At 34.9% G+C, this 22222-nt stretch overlaps 1 protein-coding gene across 1 annotated transcript; it reads right to left on the bottom strand.

The window, feature by feature from the left end:
- Positions 1–20696: 20696 nt before the first annotated feature.
- On the bottom strand, positions 20697–21905 carry LOC132316159 (F-box/kelch-repeat protein At3g23880-like). Its single transcript, XM_059814670.1, has one exon. The coding sequence runs from the start codon at positions 21903–21905 to the stop codon at positions 20697–20699; it is 1209 nt and encodes a 402-aa protein (XP_059670653.1).
- Between the last annotated feature and the right edge of the window lie 317 nt (positions 21906–22222).

Raw genomic sequence — 22222 nt, 5'->3', positions numbered from 1 at the left:
ACAAGTTTTAAAGCAACGATTCCAGAAATTTAGTTAGTAGTTTAACGCAACTTAAAACAGATTTATGCCATGAATTTTAAATACTGTTTTTGATACCTATTCTAGGATTTAATCTTAGACCCAGATCAATTACAAGGCATCCATTCACATTACTAACCTCTATTAAACAAAACTTAAACGTGAATAACAAGAGAAACAAATAACAGAATCATAGATTCATGCAAACCAGTTAATTCCACGAGATCAAATAAAATTCATATATGCATAAAAGACTTGTTATCATGCTTGTTTAAATCCGTTTTAGTCTTTATTTAATCCCTGGAGTCTAACTAGGCATGCACAGAACACGAATTAATGAGAAAGAGAAGAACGGAGACTTGCCTTTGAGTTTCAGATTATAAACTTAACACCACTGTTCTCTGAATTGTCTGTTAAACTCCCCACTGCTGTTCCACAAAACCACGTTCCTTCCTCCTTGATCCCACCTAGCCCTCCTCTCCTATCTCTCTCTGTTTTCCCTCTGTATCTCACGGTCTCTGCTTTTACAGAATTTACTTTTATTTTTCTAAAACCCTAAACCGTGTATTGCTTTATATTTATAGGTGTATATTAACACTAACCTTAATCCATGTACAATTAGAGGCTAAGCCCTAATTCCAATCCTAACTAGCCCATGAATCTTCCAAGTTGTAACATACGGCGGCTATCTTTACGTGAATTTTAATCCACCATCAGAATTATAGTAATTAACTACCAAGTTTAAAACAGAGAAAAAAAAAACAATTAATACCATTAGTAATTTAAATAAACCAATTAATTCAAATAAATTACCATAATAAAACCATTAAACAATTAATGCAAGAGAATACAATTAACCACTGAAACAAGAAGTTTAATTAACCACTTTAAGCAAGAAGTCCAATCAAGTAAACAAAATAAAACAATTAACAAATAATTAAATAAAACAAATAAGCGAACAATGAAATAAAACAATTAAGCAGATAATCAAATAATAAAAATTAAATTCCCGGAATATCCTTTTTAAAATCAGGGGTATTACATTCTTCCCCCTAACAAAAGGAATTCCGTCATTGGAATTCACTCTTACCGTCTTCCAATATTTCAGGAAACTGCGAGCGAATGACATCCTCCCGTTCCCAAGTGGACTCAGCCTCATTGTGATGACTCCACTAAACACGTACCAAAGGAATAACCTTATTACGAAGGATTTGATCCCGACATTCGACAATCTGACACGGTGGCTCCAAATAAGTTGCATCCGGCTGCAACTCAATCTCCCCAACATCAATATGCTGATACCGATCATCATCTCGCAGAAATTTTCGTAACATGGAAACGTGGAATACGTTATGTACGCGATCCAAATTATCCGGAAGGGCCAACCAATAAGTGATAGCTTTAACTCGATCCGTAATCATGAATGGACCGACAAACCGCGATGACAACTTTCCTTTCCTCCCAAAGCGCATGACTCCTTTCATAGGAGACACTTTGAGTAGAACCTGATCCCCAACCTGAAACTCCAAAGCACGAGTGCGATGATCAGCATAGCTCTTCTGCCTACTCTGGGCAGTATGCATACGATCCCTAATAAGAGCTATCTTCTCCGAAGTACCCTTGATGAACTCAGGACCCAAGAATCTGCTCTCGCCAACCTCCATCCAACAAACAAGCGATCGACATGGTCGGTCATATAACACCTCAAATGGTGGCATCCCAATAGTCTTCTAAAAACTATTGTTATAAGCGAACTCCACAAGTGGCAAGTAATCCTCCCAATGGCACTTAAAATCAAGAACACACGACCGGAGCATAGCCTCCATAATCTGATTCACCCGCTCAGTCTGTCCATTAGTCTAAGGATGATAAGCAGTACTAAGATGCAACTCTGTACCTAAAGCCTGTTGAAAACTCTTCCAGAATCCTGACACAAAGCTTGAATCCCTGTCTGATATAATAGACAATAGAATGCCATGTAACTTCACAATCTCGGTAATGTAAAGTCGTGCCAACTGCTCCGAAGTGAAGTCAGTATGAATAGGCAAGAAGTGAGCTGATTTCGTCAGTCTGTCCACGATAACCCAAATGGAATTGTGATCCTTGAAGGAATTTGGCAACCCTTCCACAAAATTAATAGAAATACTCTCCTATTTCCACTCCGGTATCGGTAGTGGCTGTAGAGCTCCTGGCGGCCTCTGATGATCAATCTTGACCATCTGACAAGTACTATACCAAGAAACAAAAAGAGCAATATCCCTCTTCATACCTGCTCACCAAAACTGCCGCTTCATATCCTGATACATCTTGTCGCCTCCTGGATGAACAGAAAACTCAGAATGGTGAGTCTTAGTCATCACATCCTTCCTCAAATCATTAGCAGAAGGTACCACTAACCGTCCCTTGTACCTCAAACCTCCATCAGCCCCAACATAATAGAATGGAACCTCTCTAGAAGTTATCTCTGCAACTTTGTCAATACACTGCTGATCCGTTAGTTGTGCCTTCAAAACCTTATGAAAGATAGAAGGTGTAACTAGCATGCAAGCCATAAAAGCATCCGACAATTCATCAACCTTCTTCAATGCATTCCACCTAGTAATGAATAGAGCAGAAAGACTGTCAACAGGTCGGCGACTGAGTGCATTCGCCACCACATTTGCTTTCCCTAGATGGTACTGTATAGAAAAGTGATAGTCTTTCACAAACTCTAACCACCTGCGCTGTCTCATATTCAACTCCCATTAAGTGAACAAGTACTGCAGACTCTTGTGATCGATGAATAATCTGAAGGACTCACCCAACAGATAATGCCTCTAAATCCGTAAGGTAAAAACCACAGCTGCCAACTCCAAATCATGCGTTGGATAATTAAGCTCGTGTGGCTTAAGCTTCTGAGATCCATATGAAATCGGTCGCTCTTCCTACATCAAAACACATCCAAGACCCTGTAAAGAAGCATCTGTGTAGACAAGATACTCTATTCCACTCTGTGGGGTAGACAAAACTGGTGCAGAAGTCAACTTAGTCTTCAGCTCATCAAAAGCTTTCTGACAATGTTCATTCTACATGAACCGTACACCTTTCTTAGTCAAATGAGTGAATGGTCCCGCTATCTTTGGGAACCCTTGGATGAACCTCTTGTAATATCCTGCCAAACTGAGAAAACTCTGAATCTCAGTAGGTGATGTAGGCTGTCCCCACTCAACCACCACTGAAACCTTGGCTGGATCCACCGTTATTCCCCTTTCTGATACCACGTGACCCGGAAATTTCACTTCTCGCTACCAAAATTCACATTTCTTAAACTTGGCATACAACTGGTGCTCATGAAGCGTCTATAAGACTATCCAAAGATGTCTAGCATGATCGTCCTCTAACTTCGAGTAAATCAAAATGTCATTTATGAAGACAATGACAAATTAATCCAAGTAAGCCCTGAAGACTCTGTTCATTAAATCCATGAAAACCGCTGGTGCATTAGTCAACCCGAACGGCATCACACGAAACTCATATGATCCATATCTAGTGAGAAATGCTGTCCTCGGAACATCCTGCTCCCGAACCCGAAGTTGATGATATCCAGACCGCAGATCAATCTTAGAGAAATAAGTAGCTCCCTTCAACTGATCAAACAAGTCATTAATCCTGGGCAAAGGATACTTGTTACGAATAGTAACCTTGTTCAACTCCCTGTAATCTATGTACAGGCGAAGCGAACCATCATTCTTCTTCACAAATAATAGTGGCGCTCCCCATGGTGAAGTACTCCTGCGAATGAAATCCTAACTGAGTAGCTGCTGAATCTGATCCCTCAGCTCACGCATCTCCATTGGTGCCATCCTATACGGTGCCCTAGTAATAGGCGTAGTGCCTGGAGCTAAGTTTATCATAAAGTAGATCTCGCGACTAAGCGGCAACCCTGGAATCTCCTGAAATGCATCTGAGAAATCCTGTACAATTGGTATGTTATCCAATGATACAGTAGTCCCCTCCTCCATGTCCTCCTCCATATAGAACAAATAGGTGCTAGTGACCCTACTAGAACGCGGCATAGCAACTACATACATGTTTTGACCAGGTATGGTAAACACAATAGACCTATCAAAACAATTAACTTGGGCATGGTAGTGAGATAACCAATCCATCCCAAGTATCACATCATAAGTGTACATGTCCGGGACCAATAGGTTGGCTAGAAATCTGAGTCTGCCAATGTCTAGTGTCACAGGCCCATCACTCTTATGAAGAATGGCTATATCGCCTAACGGTGTAGAAATACCCTGTGGTCTACTGCATACCTGAGTCGTTATCCCAGAGAAAGCAACAAAAATCCTAGCTACAAATAAGTGTGTAGCACCCGTATTAAACAAAACACTTCCAAGTAAACCATGAATTAGAAACGTACCCTCAATAGCCTGAGGTGCCTGCATATCCTGTGGCATGGGATTGTACACCCTGCCATAATGTAATTGCTGCGGTACCTGTCCCTGAGGCTGCGGCGGTGCCGGTAAAGCCGGATACGTCTGTCCCTGAATCCGTGGAACCTGTAGAGCTGGTAAAGGCACTGGCGCCCTCTGCCCCTGCTACACATATTGTCCCTATCCTTGTCTCTATCCCTGTCTAGCTGTAGGACACTGTCTGGAAGTGTGACCATACTTTCCACAAGTGTAGCAACTACCATGGAAAGTACCAAATGGCCTCCTCTGTCGGTTAGTCTGTGGCTGACCCTGTCCTACCTGTGGTCCCTCATTCTGCTGTCACTGAACAGGTGTCACATATCTGGGAGCATTTGAACCACCCTTGTGCTTCTTCCAAGGCTATTGCCCCTGGAATTTGCCCTTGTCATTCTGTCGGTGTCCGTTCCCATTCCTTTTCTCAGCTGACTGATTTGCAGAGTCTCTATCACCCCGCTTCTCACCCTTAGCCTGTCTAAAATCCACGGTCAACTGATACTGCTGTAGAGCGGTGTCTACCACCTGAGCATAGGTAGTATAGGCTGGACTACCTATAATAGCTCTCTTGATAGACCATATCAGTCCCTTGACGAAATTGTTGCACTTCTTCTCCTCTGTATCCACCTCATCTAGTGCAAAGAGAGACAAGCGTGTGAACTGCTGCTCATACTTTGCCACTGTCATGTTCCCCTGCTGCAGATTTAGAAACTCAGTCTTCGTAGCTGCCCTAACTGCATAAGGGAAGCACTTCTCTTCAAAGCGTGCACTGAACTCATCATAAGTCAATGCCATCCTCTCCTCTATGGTGGTAACTGACTCCCACCACTACAGTGCATCCCCAACTAGCTTGAAAGTAGCAAGCATCTTTTTTGAACCTCCATGCACTGAACCAAGCGAAGATGTCGCTCGATATCCTGTTTCCACTGGTGAGCTGTTCTCGCATCGGTAGAACCTGTGAACTCAGGTGGGCTCCCCTTTGTGAAAGAATTATTAGCCTTCTCCCACGTAGCAGTCTGAACAACCGGTGCTGGTAACGGTGCTGGTAACGGTGCCGGCTATACCTGAGGCTGATTTCGAAGTGCAGCGGTTACCCCTGTTTCTATATCTCAAGCAATAAAGTCATTGATGTGAGGAGGATACTCTGGATATCCTCCCTGATCCCTAGTTTGCTGAACTTCCTTCTGCTCCTCATAGTACTGATCCTCATCCTCCTGACGCTGCCTACAAGCCGTTTCCCTTCGTCGCTGATTGTTTCCTCTAGTTTTTGCGTTAACCATTCTATCAACACAGAAAGACAGACATCAGCACGATTTAACCGAACCATAAAGGAATACAATAAATCCTAAACTTAAGCTCTAATCAAGAGAAAACGCTACGCGGAAGTCTTAATACAAAACATCCTAGAGACACTTGAACCTGGAGTGCTCTGATACCAACTATGATACCCCTCGGATCCAAGACACGGGTTGATCAGGCCCAAGCCCAAACTCGAGGGAAATATCAAACAATTAATATGTAATGTGAACACAGAATACAAAATTTACAGAATAAAAAAATAAATAAAAATAGCTGAATTGAATTCTAATGAAAAATCCCCAAAATATAATTATTAAAATCTAAACTCCAAAACCTCCAATCAATTAACAACTCGGGAATCCATCTAGTGGACCCCTAATAAAAATCCCAACTGTAAATGAAATAACAGAAATAAGATCCAAAGCTAATAAGTAAGCAATCCTACATAGTCGGTGGAATTGAAGTCTGTATCTGCTCTGCACGACCAAGCTCTAACCCTGGAACTAACGAGCACCTGAAAAATATAAGAGTGGGTCAGGCCCACATGCAAGTCCTGATCTACTACAATCCAAACAGGAATCCGATACGCGGATACATCCTAGATAGACTCAACAATATCTAGAAGAGTTCATGCAAACCAGTTTAACTAGGCATGTACAGAACACGAATTAACGGGAAAGAGAAGAACAGAGACTTGCCTTTGAGTTTCATATTACAAACTCAACACCACTATTCTCTAAATTGTCTGTTAAACTCCCCACTGTTGTTCCACAAAACCATGTTCCTTCCTTCTTGATCCCACCTAGCCTTCCTCTCCTATCTCTCTCTGTTTTCCCTCTGTATCTCACGGTTTCTGCTTTTATAGAATTTAGGTTTATTTTTCTAAAACCCTAAACCGTGTATTGCTTTATATTTATAGGTGTATATTAACACTAACCCTAATCCATGTACAATTAGAGGCTAAGCCCTAATTCCAATCCTAACTAGCAAATGAAACTTTCAAGTTGTAACATATGGCGGCTATCTTTACGTGAATTTTCATCCACCATCAGAATTACAGTAATTAACTATCAAGTTCAAAACAGAGAAAAAAAAAAACAATTAATACCATTGCTAATTTAATTAAACCAATTAATTCAAATAAATCATCATAATAAAACCATTAAACAATTAATGCAAGAGAATACAATTAACCACTTAAACAAGAAGTCCAATTAACCACTTTAAATAAGAAGTCCAATTAAGTAAACAAAATAAAACAATTAACAAATAATTAAATAAAACAAATAAGTGAACAATGAAATAAAACAATTAAGCAGATAATCAAATAATAATAAATTAAATTCCCGGAATATCCTTTTTAAAATCAGGGGTATTACAAATTATGCTGAATGAAACCTAATAGAAAATTGATAACTTTGACTATCTTTGATGCAACAGAAATTCAATTAGACTAACAAGTTTGTTTTCGACTAACCAAGAGTGTTTTTTGGGTGGAAATAACACATTAAGAAACACCAATAATGTACTTTAGGTTATGGGCCATGTTAGTTTTCGGTTGAAAACCTTTATTTAGGTCACCAATATTGCATTTTATTACGTTATAGGAGGCCTGTTGATTATTTTGGAATTTTTGTTCAAGGCCTAACTGAAGCCGGATTGATCTCAAACTTTAGATTTAGTAATTTTTATTTATTAGGTTTCTTATTCTATTTTTTTTTTTTTTTGGAATTTTTGAAGAAACTTTATTTTTAGGCTATTTTTTAGTATTATTTTCCTTTTGCTATTAGGTTTATTTATGTTTTTAGTTTTCTTCTAGTGTTAGGTTTTATTTTATTATAAATATGTGTATTGCAAAGTGCAGGATAAAAACTTTTATTCTTTCAATTATCAATACAAATATCAAATTTTTCTGAATTTGTCTTTCGTTTTGTGGATTTAAGACAACCTACTTTGTGGGTTCAAAGTAACCCATTCCTTGTGAACAAATTTATCGCTTTTGCTTATGTCAGTTGGTATCACAGCCTTGTCTTTTCCTGGACTGATGGCAGGTGATCATTTTTGTGGCAACCTCTCTGGCATGGTAGATCGATAGAGAGTGGCTCTTTTTAGGGCCGAATTCTAGGACTTTCAAATAGACAAATCAATAGTTTCAATAGACAACCCAGTAGGTGTTGCAAAATATTCAAGCATCAATATTTGCTAGGCTCGCATTGGGTCCGAATCAGAGTCATGATAACAACAGGTTTCGCAACGACGACGTAGATCGTGTTCGTCCTGTTTGTAATCGTAACCCTTTCCCTCAGCATAGTTAGTTAGCTTATGAGGAAAATGTGTTTAAGGGTCATACAGAAACACGAAGATATTCTAATCACAGGGATTATGATTCTAGGAATTTTCCAGATTCTAATTTATGAATCTTCCTCCTAGTTTTGATATTCGCTTTCATATTGAAGATTTTCTAGATTGGCTAAAAGATTTTGAGAGTTTCTTTGATTACATTGGATTCCAGAGGATAGTAAGAAGTCAAATTGGTCACACACAAATTGAAGGGAAAAACTTCTCTTTGGTGGGATCAATTGCGAGTTACTCATGCATGCACAACAGAGGAAGGCATGGTACGAACTTACATGGTTAAAGATGAAATATCTTTTGAAAGCCAAGTATCTTCCACCTTACTTTGAGGAGATTTAATTTCAGCCATACCAGGATTATCAGTTAAGATGTACGAAGGTTTAACCTTATACCAATTTATCGTTATCTTTGAAGCCTTGACTTCCTCCTACAAGTGTAAAGTTTACACGCGAAAAAAAAAAAAAAAAAAAAAAAAAAAAAAAAAAAAAAAATTATGTGTCCGAGAATTAGAATCGAGAAAAAATTGCCTAGAAGAGGAGAAGAATGAAATAAAAAACAAAGAGGAAGATCAAAATTTTGTTCAAACAACAAGTGATGTTATGAAGATAGATCAAAATAAAATTTGTGTTGCTCTACTTCATGTAGTTGAAGTAGAAGCAATTAAGGAATTTGAGATAACAAAAGAAGAATATGGTCACAATATGTTCAACATTGAAAGCAAGAACTATGAATTAATTGATAATGGGGTCAAAGAAAGTTTTAAATTGCATGTCTAAGATAGTTTGGATGAATTTAGGCTTCAAATTGGTTATCGTTACATTAACAATATGATTTTGTCATAGACAATACTTCATGTTATTTGTAGCCAAACTCAAGCATGAGTTTTTTTGAAGTGGAGGGGACTGATGCAGGACAAAAATTCAGTCAGACCAACAAGTCCATTTTTGACAAACCAATAGTGTTTTTTTGGGTGGAAACAACACATTGAGAAATCGTATTTTATTACGTTATAGGTGGCCTATTGATTATTTTGGGATTTTTGTTCAAGGCATAAACGAAGTCGGATTGATATCAAATTTTATATTTAGTAATTTTTATAGATTAAGTTTCTTATTCCATTTTTTCAGAATTCTGATAGAACCTTTATTTTTAGGCTTATTTTTAGTATTATTTTCCTTTGGCTATTAGGTTTCCTTATTTTTTAGTTTCTTTCTAGTGTTAGGTTTTATTTTATTATTAATATGTGTATTGCAAAGTGCAAAAAAAAAAAAAAAAAAAAAAAAAAAAAAAAAAAAAAAAAAAAAAAAACCCCTTTATTCATTCAATTATAAATACAAATATTAGATATTTCTGAATTTATCTTTCATTTTATGGATTTAAGACACCTTACTTTGTGGATTCAAAGTACGCAACTCATTCCTTGTGAACAAATTAATCGCTTCCGCTTACGTCAATATTAGTGTAAACTACACTTTAGTTTTTCCTACTTTCGGGTTCTACAATGACTCCTCAATGGAGATGAGCACATAATTTTAGATATTTTTCCGTGTTAACACCATCTAATAAAATGGTTTACAAGGAAGGTTCATGTGTCTTCATTAAACATCATATAGTTGATATTTTAAATGTGTGTGTGTGTGTGTGTCTATATATATATATATATGCAAATGTAAATGTTGTAATGATAATAAGTATTACCGAAGTAATGAACTTATACTTTTGTTTTCGGAGATTTGCTAAAAAAGTGTAATTAAAATTCTACAAAATTTAAAAAAATATAATTTGTACTTATTTCCAAACTCACTATAATTAAGCCCAATAAATAAGTTTTTTGAAAAACAATTGGGGAGGTCAATTGAAAATTTTCATTACTTTTGGGACCTCAACTAGGGTTATTTACAAAATGACAATTTGTAAGAAGTATAAAAATAATTTTTTTTTTTTTTTTTTTTTTTTTTTTTTTTTTATTTTTTTATATTATTGGGGTGAGTGGGGTTTATTTACAAAATAGCAAGCCCTAGCCCCCCTCTGCCTCTGCCTCTGCCTCTGCCCTTGGTCTTAGGTCCTTCAGCACATCTTGACTAATGTTGATTAAGCCAAACTTCCCACGGCCACCCGACAGTACAAATTGAAGCCAATGTCAACTTGGCTTTTTTTTATTACTTCATAACCACCGGATTGGTCCAGCCACACGACAGTACAAATTGAAGCCAATGTTAGCTTGGTTTCTTTTGATTACTTCAGAACCACTAGATTGGTGCACCATTAAACCAACAGCTATTTTGATTTCCAATGCCTAATTACATTAGCTATCATGGACTTTGGGGTGTTCAAACTGTAAGATTATTAGGATTTTCATTTTATTTTGGGACTGTTGAAGTTGTCCATAGGATTTTATACTTGTAAATACTTTTCTTCTATACAAATTGCTTGAATTTCCCAAAAATTTAAAATCTACATATAGTTTAATTTGTTTATTTTTTTAATGAAGTTTATTTATCACAAAAAAAAAAAAAAAATTCCTCAAAATGCGAAAATGCAGAGATCCTATAAAACTTGAAAGCACTTTATTAGACAAAAAGGGAGAGGCTTAGAGTACCTTTGGGGTTTGGGAGATAACATCATGATGTGATAACATGTAGGTAAAAGTGCAAGAAACTCACCGGATGTTTCACCACATGAGCATGGGTAAGTAACTGTAGTTTCAAAAGTGACCAACTTAGCCTCCTTTGACTTCCGAACACTTTTTGTCCATATTGTGATGCATGTTGTGAGATATATTTAATAATTGGTTAATTTCATTGTCAAAACAAGTCCTATCGAGTTGTAATTTTTCAGTTCTAAAATTCAAAGATTGAAGATCGAATGCGGATTTGAAGAAGTTCATGGGTTGCTACACTCCAAGATGATGAGAACAATTCTTTAGGAAAGTATGTGAGCGAGTGAGAAAACTTTCAGAGTTTTAGAAGGTTGAAGGAAATAGAGAATACCTTTTTGTCCATTAGGAGCCGGTAGGAGAATCCTTGAACCGGTAGCAAATCTTGGTCCACAATAAGTTTGGTCACTGCCAACCTTGAACCGGTACCACATTTAAGAATCGATAGCCAAAGTGCGTCAGAAAAGGTTTCTAACCTTTTTGAACTGGTACCAAGTTTGGGAACCGGTACCAAGAGTCCTGACAGCATTAGAACTTTTAGTTTCCTGTTCTAATTGTTTTCTTTTTTATCCCAACTTCTTTCCAAGTCCTATGCACGAATTTTTTTATATTTTCAGAGGGATTAGGACATTCTAAACTTTATATAAACCTCATTAGTCATCTAGGTTTATTCATGGCTTTAGGGAACATCAATTATATATTTTGAGAAAGCCTTTTAGAGAGAGAAAATTTAGAAAATCAAATCTGATTATTCTGAATTTATTTATGAGAGCATACATATATATTCATGAGTGATTTAGTGGTGTTGTTATCTATCTTATCAGAATTGGAGCTATATTGAAGATTCAGAGATTTTGTATGAAGAGTAGGATTTAATTCTTCTACATTGAGTTCAGATTTTGAAGAACAGAAGTAAAAACAATCACACTTTGAAAGGGTTGGAGCATTCGAGGAGTGTTGTCTGATCTACCTACTACTCTTCTACAAATATCAAGCATAAGCCTGAGGTCAAGTTGTTGTTGGACAGGAAGTCACAAAGCTAGAGGATTGCCAGTAATTGGTGTTTGGTAGAATGATAGGGTGTGAGCTAGAGTCAAAATTTGGTGTACTTTGTTTCAAACATAGTGGATCAGTTTACTTTGGACCAAATAGTCTATGAGGTTTTTCTAATGCAACCAGTTGGCGTATTTTATCAACTAGGGTTTCCTCGCTAAAAATCCTGGTGCAATCTTTCTAAACTTAACTTGCTTTACTATTAAGTATTTATATTTATGATTGTGAATGTTTAATTGATCATACAGTTTAATCAATCATAAATTGAGTAAGTTGACCTAATAATTAGATCTGGGTCATTAAAGGAGTTAATCACAATTGAAATCAACTAATAGTTTTCGCACCCCCGCGTAACTCTATTTTTCATAATTTGGTATCAGAGTGGGTTACTCGATGTACAGAGTAGATCATATTTGTTGATTTATTATTAATATTTGCATCATGTCTAAAAATTCATCTGTTGATGTGTTATCTTTGCCTCCTGTTTTTTATTCTATCACAAGCATGCACATTGAGTGGTCAAAGTTTAAAATGGATTTTAAAAATTTGTTAGACAAATTGAATCTTACGGAACTTGATAGAGATATTTATAAGTTAGAAATTTCTATCTCTAATAAGAATTTGGAAGAAATTCGCCATAAAAATTTGAATCTTCTTCATAAAATTGATTTTCTATAAAAGGAACTTAAGATGTAAATTTGTTTAATAAATCACTGGAACTTAAAATTGATAATTTGAGTAGTGATTTTGTTAAATTAAAATAGTCTTTTCAGAAAGTTGATATTGACACTTGCAAAGATAATAAGTTAAAAGAAGTGGTTGAAGATAATAGTCATAACAAAGAATTGGCTTTAACTTCAAAGGATTTGTATTTTTAAAAATTAAAAGATGTTTTTGTGAAAGTTGAAACCAAGCCTTGTGTCTAATTCTCCTAAACTTATTTCAGCATGTCATTTTTGTGGTGAAAAAAGGGCATATCAAATATAAGTGTCAGAAAAGAAAAATTAAATTAGGGAAGAAATTGAAAAATTTAGAGAGTTCAAATTTGAGGAAAAAGACAATTAAGACTGTTGAGCCTTGTGACACTTTGCCTCGAACAATAGGGAAATCATTGCATAATGAATCTAAAATTGTTTAGGTAAAGAAAGAGAATTTTAAATGTCTTGCCATGCACACAGCACTTAGAGCACTTGGTCCATGTGGTTGGTACTTTGATAGTGGTTGCTCTAGGCATATGACAAGGGATAGAACATTGTTTACCATTTTTAACGAATGCTCAGTTGGTACTATTACTTTTGGCGATGTTAATGCTTCTACTGTAAGTGGTAAAGGTAAGATTAAATTTTCACAAATTGGGGAGTTAAAAAATATTCTATATGTTAAAGGTTTAGCTGATAATCTATTGAGTATTAGTCAAATCTGTGATGGGAAGTTTCAAGTCAATTTTACTCAACAATGGTGTTTTGTAACTAAATGAAAAAGGTGAATGCATCTTGAAAGGAACTAGAACTTCTGATAATTGCTATGTTATGTTTTCAAATCCTTCACTTATGTGTTTTCTGCAATTACTAATGAGGCAGTTTTATGGCATAAAAGACTTGGACATGTGAATTTTAATAATTTAGTGAATTTGTCTAATAATGATCTTGTTCGAAGTTTGCTTAAATTGAAGATGCCTAACAATGAAATATGCGGTCCATGTCAATTAGGAAAATAACTAGAATGTCACATAACAGACTTATTCATAAAGTCACTTCTTGACCTTTAGAATTGATTCATATGAATTTGATGGGTCGTATAACACCTGATAGCATTGGAGGAAAAAGATATATGCTTGATATGATTGATGATTTTTCTAGATTTACTTTTGTTGCATATTTAAGAGAAAAATCTGATACTTTTGTGAATTTCAGGTCTATTTGCTAACTTATTCAAAATGAGAAGGGATATCAAATTAATTAGATTAGGAGTGACAATAGAAGTGAATTCGAACCTAAAGAGTTTATTGAATATTGTGATAAGAATGACATTAAGCATGAATTTTCAACACCTAAAACACCACAATAGAATGGTGTAGTGGAAAGGAAAAATAGGACAATTGCAGGTATGGCACATACTTTGCTTAATGAGAATAAAATTGCAAGTCACTTTTGGGCTGAATCAGTACGTACTACTTGTCATATCCTAAATAGAGTTTATTTTAGGCCTGGAACTAAAAAAACTTTATATGAATTGTGATATGTTAGAAAGCTCACAGTTAAATACTTTAGAGTATTTGGAAGTAAATGTTATATCCTTAGAGATAGGGAACACTTGGGAAAATTTGACTCTAAAAGTGATGAAGGTGTGTTTTTGGGTTATTCACAAACAAGTCGGGCTTATAGGGTTTTTAATCTTAGAACCAAAGTGGTTATGGAGTCTATAAATGTGGTTTTTGATGATACAAAATCTAAGATAACCCCTTCTCAACTTGATTAAGAAGAAACTAATTTTGAAATTACAGGAGAAATGAAAGAACCTATAATTCATTACGAAGAAAGAGTTAAGAATTTAGGTGGAGAAGGTGAAGAGGTTGAAGAAGATGAGGATGAGGAATTAGAGATCACCCGTGATGAACTTATAGGAATTCTTGTACCATCTTTATATATTCCCACATCTAGCAGTTTTAGAGTTCAATCAAGTCATCCAGTTGACAATGTGATAAATCCATGGGATCAGCATGGTACTAGGAGTATAGTCTGTGATAATTTTAGACACTCATACATTATAGATGACTAGGGGTGCAACTTAGGTTGGGAAACCCAAACCCAACCCGAGCCCAGCCCAATTTTTTGCAGGCTTGGGCAATTATTTTTACAATTACTGTTGGGCTTGGGTTGAAAAATCTCAACCCGAATTTAATTAGAGTTGAGCTTGGGTTGAAGTGCAAGCAACCCAAGTCAACTTGAACCCGAATTATAATATTATTTTCATATATATTTTTACTTTAAAATACATTATATATAATATTTAAACTATGATTACCTTTTTTTTTTTCTTTTCAACTTCCTTGTTAAATCTTAACTTATTGTATATTAACATTTAGTAAACTTCATTTTCTAAGAATTTGTTTGTAATTTATTAAAAATCTACAAAAATCATTGAAATTTTTCTTATTTAAGAGTAATTTAATCTAAAACTAATTAAAGATCATATTAAAATTTCGATGTGAAGATTAGCCATATGAATAACCTGAATTAACCCGAAGTTTTAACATGAAATCTAAGCCCGAGTTGTAAGCCCGAATTTAAAAGTAGAAGGATAGGTTGGGCTAGAGTTGAGTAGTTAGGGTTGAGGATAGGGTTAAGATTTGGCTTGGGTTTAGCATTTTATATAGTGGGTTGGGCTTAAGTTAAACCTCAAACCCGCCCAACCCACCCGAATTGCAGCTCTATAGATGACATAGGACACTCAGGTCACATGGCTTAGTTTGAACCTAAGAATATTAATGAAGCTCTTCAAAGTTCTGATTGGCTTATGGCTATGCAAGAAGAGTTGCTTTAATTTGTGAAGAATGATGTTTGGGAATTAGTGCCTCGACCTAGTAATGTTAATATCATAGGGACCAAATGGATCTTTAAAAATAAACTTGATGAACATGGTCTTGGGATGGGAAATAAAGCTAGATTAGTTGTACAAGGATACACTCAAGTTGCAGGAATTGATTTTGATGAGACTTTTGCACCTGTTGCTAGACTTGAGTCTATTCGACTTCTTTTTGCTCTTGCATGTCACTTTAAATTCAAATTGTTTCAAATGAATGTTAAAAGTGCTTTTCTAAATGGAATTTTGCAGGAAGAAGTTTATGTAGCACAACCAAAAGGTTTTATTGATCCACATAATCCTGATTTTGTATTTCATCTTAAAAAGGCTCTTTATGGTTTAAAGCAAGCACCTAGAGCATGGTATGAGAAGTTAACTTCTTATTTAATGCACAAGGGCTTCAGAAGAGGAGAAGCAGATAATATATTGTTTATTTTCAGGAAAGGAAAAGATTTTCTTGTTGCTCAAATCTATGTGGATGATATTATTTTTGGTGCTATATGTGATAACCTTGTTCATAATATTTTTAAAGATATTATTAATACTTTTGCAATGAGTATGGTTGGGGAACTCACTTTCTTTCTAGGTCTCTAAGTGAAACAACTTGATAATGGGATTTTCATATCTCAATCAAAATATACAAATGAGCTAGTTAAGAAGTTTGGTATGAAAGATTCAAAGCATATTCAAACTCCTATTAGTACTTCATCCAAATTGGATAGAGACTCTGATCTTAACAAGGTTGATCATTTCTTGTATAGGAGTATGATTGGTAGCTTGTTGTATTTGGCAGTAAATAGGACAGATATTTCATTTAGTGTAGGTGTTTGTTCTAGACATCATTTTCTAAAAGAACTTGTTGAACAAAATGTCGTGTCAGTTTTTTCATTTTAGGAAATCTATTGGTGTTTGTTGTCTTGATTAGATGCATTGTAAGGACATAGTCTAGAAAGGATTTTCATGCATATCTTGAAAGTCTAAATTATGTTTTTGGGAAGTTAAGCAAACCATATTGATTGAGTATGTTGAACACAAGGAGTTTAATGTCACATGAATTATCTGTGGAAAACATACAATGGCTATGAATTGATGAAATTGGTTTTGCTTACTTATTTTGTATAGTAAATAAATCATTGATAGTACATTTAGTTGATATATCATTGTTTTGGTCAAAAATAATGTTGATATGATTGATCATTGTCATGGAATTTAAACTTGCTTTATGTGTTTTAGACCAAAAGAGTGAAAAGAAAAGAAAATTGAAAAATAGCTTGGAATGAAAAGTATTTGCTGCTTTGAAAAAGGTGAGATGGAAAAAGCTACCTTTGGGATTTGTCTGAAAGCTACTTTGACTCGAAACAAATGGGAATAAGGGAAAGAGCTGCCCATAAGTGTGAAAGCTGCCAATGTGCAAAAAGAAAAATGGAGCACAAAGAGAGATTAAAAAAAAAAAAAAAAAAAAAGAGTCTTCATGTTGATTGTTTGATTTCTAAAGATATGTGATATTATTGATTTATTATCTGAAATCTGAACAATTAACAGATCATATGTTTTTAAAACTTGGTGGTGATTTTACTACACTTACTAAGTTTGTGGAACTTCATTAAATTGATCTTGATTATTTTTGTTGATATATATAATCTTGTGAAGTCTATATTCTCATTGGTTTCAATTTACAAGATTTATATGATTGGTTGCTTCCTACTTCTAGGCTATTTCATCATTGAGACCCTTGTTAATTTGTGACAAAAAAGGGGAGAGAGTTGCGATACTTATCATTCAGGAGAAGAGATACTTTTTGCATTAAGGGGGAGAAGCATTAAGTGGGAGAACCATTATTCATTGCATTGATATTCAGGCATTATTAGCATGACTATTTTATGCTTATGTTCATTTCCTTGTTTAAGCTTCACGTGTAGTTGTGTTTGAGCTAATGTATAGATTGTACAGATTACATGTGTTAAAGCTTCATGAGATTCAAGAAATTTCCGCGGTTTTATTTCCTTTGACAATCGTTGTAATTTACTTTCTTGCTTGGGTAGATTGCTGAATTATTGTTAGGGTTTTGTCATGAAATTGCCAAAAGGGGAGATTGTGAGATATATTAACAATTGGCTAATTTCGTTGTCAAAACAAGTCCAATCGAGTTGTAATTTTTCAGTTCTAAAATTCAAAGATTAAAGATCGGATGCAGATTTGAAGAAATTCAAGTGTTCATGGGTTGCTACGTTCCAAGATGATGAGAACAATGCTTTAGGAAAGTATGTGAGTGAGTGAGAACACTTTGAGAGTTTTAGAAGGTTGAAGGAAACAGAAAATACCTTTCTGTCCATTGGAACTGGCAGGAGAATCCTTGAACCGGTAGCAAACCTTGGTCCACAACAGGTTTGGTCAGTGCTAACCTTGAACCGGTACCTTAGTTGGGAATCGGTAGCCAAAGTGCGTCGAAAAAGGTTTCTGACGTTCTTGAACCGGTACCAAGTTTGGGAACCGGTACCAAGAGTCCTGACAGCATTTGAACTTTCAGTTTCCTGTTTTAATTGTTTCATTTTTTATCCCAAGTTCTTTCCAGGTCCTATGTACGAAATTTTTCATATTTTTAGATGGATTAGGACATTTTAAACTCTATATAAACCTCATTAGTCATCTAGGTTTATTTATGACTTTAGGGAACATCAATTACATATTTTGAGAAAGCCTTTTAGAGAGAGAAAATTCAAAAAATCGAATCTAATTATTTTGAATTTATTTATGAGAGCATACACATATATTCATGAGTGATTTAGTGGTGTTGTTTTCTATCTTATCGAAATTGGAGTTATATTGAAGATTTAGAGATTCCGTATAAAGAACAAGATTTAATTCTTCTACATCGAGTTTAGATCTTAAAGAACAAAAGTAAAAGTGATCACACTTTGAAAAGGTTGGAGCATCGAAGAGTGTTGTTTGATCTACCTACTACTTTTCTACAAATATTAAGCATAAGTCTAAAGTCAAGTTGCTATTAGACGAGGAGTCGCAAAGCCAGAGGATTGTCAGCAATTGGTGTTTGGTAGAATGATAGTGTGTGAGCTTGAGTCAAAGTTCGGTGTACTTTATTTCAAACATATATAGTGGATCGGTTTACTTTGGACTGAATAGTCCATGATATTTTTTTCCATGCAACCAGTTGACGTATTTTATCAACTGTGGTTTCCTTGCTAAAAATCCTGATGCAATCTCTCTAAACTTAACTTGCTTTACTTTTAAATATTTATATTTATGATTGTGAATGTTTAATTGATTATACAATTTAATCAATCATAAATTGAGCAATTTGACCTAATAATCAAATATAAGTCATTAAATGAGTTAATCACAATTAAAATCAACTAACAGTTTTCGCACCCACGCGTAACTCTATTTTTCACACACTTAACTAATTCTTTTTGCTTAATCCTGAACTACGTTTCAAAATGATCACTATACCCAATCTTCCTATAAAAAAAAGCTTTTGCATCCCCTTTGTTCGAATCAAATCCATTGCTGCTCTCCTCTCTCCATTTGCATCTGCTCTCTGTTTTCTCTCCAAGGTTGGCTGGTTTAAATATTTAAAAATATTTATATTTCTGTATTTTATTATGGTAAGTTGTATTATAATATATAGAGTAATGATCAATTGCTCACCGGTGAGCAAGAAATTCATCCGCACCATACATGGTAACCATTAAATGTTAAAAAGGTAGTTACCAAAATAAGATAACAATCACATCCAACGATCATCATGCATGGTGAATTTCTTGCTCAACGGTGAGCAAAAGATCATTTATGATAATATATATATATATATATATATATATATATATATATATATATATCATTATTGCAGAACCATATATATGTTCATGTGCATATTGTTACTAATTTTTTTACACCCATTTTTTATAATTTTTTTTTTTCCCTGTAAATCTGTTTTTGTTTTTGTTTTTCCTAGCAATATAGGGAACAATTATTTATTAAGTTAACAAAATTGTTGTAGGAAGATGGTGCCATCTGGCGAACGTAGACCTCTAAATATTTTGTCATTAGTTCTCTACACCTCGTACAAAGATAATAATGAAAACCTGCAAACACTTAATAAAAATGGTATAGCATTGAGTAGGGTCAAACACACATTCAAGATGAGATTTCTGGTGCAACTTGAACTTAAAACATCAATTAAAGGGATGGAAAACAAAATTTTAAAACAATTGTTTGATTCTTGAATAATGAAACTAAAAACAAAAGACAATAAGACTAAGCAACTTTTAATCAAGTGATGAAAAAATCTCAATGAGAATCCACCACCGCAGATCTATATAAACAAATTTCTTTTATTTCTGTCAATTTTCCTCCCATAAGCAAATCACTTCATCACTCTAATTACAATTTTTCTTTTTTCTTCTCATTCCGAAATCAGCCCCTATAACACAGAAAGTATGGATAAGATCGAACATTTATATAATAAAAAAGATTAATTAAATATTTATTTTTTAATATAAAATAGTAAGTTTTATGCACTTATCACCATCTACGACCTCAAGAAACTTAAATAATGTATCACATCGTGGTAGAATGAATGAAGATTTGTATTGCTATTGTGGGGTGAAATTTCCTTTTAAAAGAGTAATGACAATTGATAATCTAGGGCAAAGGTTCTATGGATGTGAAAGTTATCATATTAGGTCTTGTGAGTTCATGAGATGGGTAGATCGTGAGCACAATGAAGCTCAAAGATAACTGAAACCGTGTGGAAAGAGAAGTCTACGAGGACCATGTCATTTTTGAGAGCTCAAGTTGCTATGAGAAATGTGGAAAGGAATTTGAAAGTGGAACCTTTGTCTATTGATAAGAGTATTAACTTTGTGGGTGCACTATCTGTAGGAATTAGCCGGACTATGAAGCATGAAACTAGTTATTTTGTTATTTTCATGTTAGGATTCTATCATGTGCCATTGTAATGATAATTGTGTGGTTATTTAAATGAATGTAATGGTAATGGAATACAAAGAAAGTACTTTTTTCTTAGCTATCACAAGACTCTGAAACTGTTATGAATTGCTAACAGTTACTCAGACACTATAGCATGTTCACACAGACTATATATGTAAACCGTGCAAGAAAAACAAGTAACATGAAATCACACTTTGGCACAGTATATCTGAATGTGCATGAAACAAATTGCAGCAAGAAGCAACACAACTGCACCACCAAGAAAAAAAAAAAAAAGTTGCAATAAAAGAAAATTCAATATACATTAACTAAACATTTATAAGAGACTGAATTTCTTCAACTGTTTGACATCCCCATATGAAAATAGGAGGATATTTGAATAAGTCTTGAACTTGAACCATATCAGAAGCATTACCCACTTCCTGACCTTCATTTGTTCCCCTGACTGACACTAAACTCTCTTTGTAAATAAAGACTGAAAGGCAATAATCCTGTCCACGAGGTCCAAGATCCTTAATTTCTTGAGTTTCAGATTCATACAAAACCAGATTTGAAGTTTTTAGCTCTACAAAGAGCTCATTATACTTCCAGAAACCAAGTGGCCTAGTGACATCTGAAATGGGTCCGATAGTAAACTCTTTGGTCCAACACTCCTCATCCTTCTTTACCCAAATGTCAAAATGTTTCTCAAATGCATCTTCTTCATAAAGTAACAAAGCAATAGAATCAAGGTACATGGCAAGATAACCACATTGTGATTCGGGAATATCTGGCGGTGCTTTTATATTACGAAAAATCTCATTACTCATATCAAATGTAAGGATTTTATATATTTTGCCCTTGTTAGTGGTCAACCAATGATAAATTCCATTCATGTATGTGTTACACAAAGACTCATGTAGGAAGTCACATTGAGAAAAATCTAATTCAAAGAGTCTCCAAATATCAGTGCATAGATTATACACTGAAACAATAATAGGGTCGTAAGGATTGTCATATTCCTCATTTTTAAAGTACCGAATCCAAACAACCTTGTAGTAGTTGGTTACAGGATCCAATCCAAACCCAAAGAAATCACAATAGGCGCTGTAATCAGTTGGAAGATTGGGTTTAGGGACCTGGAGTGGCTTGAATTCTCTTGTAGCAGGATTCCATAGAGCTAGGCGATCTGTTACCCAAAGACCAAGTATGCCATTAAAGGGACCAAAAACACCAGGATATCCTGGCATCTGAAGATCATTCATATCGTTATAAATAAATGGTTTGCTTGCAAGAGTTTCATCAGGGAATAGGGCGAAAGCATATTTATCTGTGGTGTTGTTATAGTGAAGAACAAGGAGTCGTGCTCTATGGTTGTGGTGTTGGTGGTGCTTTGCATGAAAATATGAGTTTTGAATGAGACAATACCACTTTTTGCAAACACACTTGTACCGTATGAGTGATTTCACTGGCAGCATTGAGAGAATCTCAATTGTCACTTCATCTGATAAATGATGATCGCCGTATTCGGTCACCATTGCCTATTATTCTCTCTTCATATGAGTTCTAAATCAATCTTTTCTGTGACACAATATAAATATTTGTCATATAAAAATCATAATTCCCATGAGAAAATTGAACTGATTATTCTGCATGGTGAAAAATTTATTTAGGAGACATCCTCTGGTTACAGTTCAACTATGCAAGGAAATATCTTCCTTTCCTACTTAATCCAACACACTTTTAATTAGAGGCAATGCATAATTTTGGCTTAACTTTTTCTTGTATTAGCTTCTAACCTATAACTACAACATGCAACCTTATGTTTGAGTCATGAAAACGTGAAGTATATGTA

Source organism: Cornus florida, unplaced genomic scaffold (assembly GCF_030987335.1).
Source record: "Cornus florida cultivar Cherokee Brave unplaced genomic scaffold, ASM3098733v1 CherokeeBrave_3.0.0_Hap2_Chr07, whole genome shotgun sequence".
Taxonomy (NCBI): domain Eukaryota; kingdom Viridiplantae; phylum Streptophyta; class Magnoliopsida; order Cornales; family Cornaceae; genus Cornus; species Cornus florida.
The sequence above is the reverse complement of the archived record's forward strand: the minus strand, read 5'-3'. Positions and strand labels throughout refer to the sequence as shown.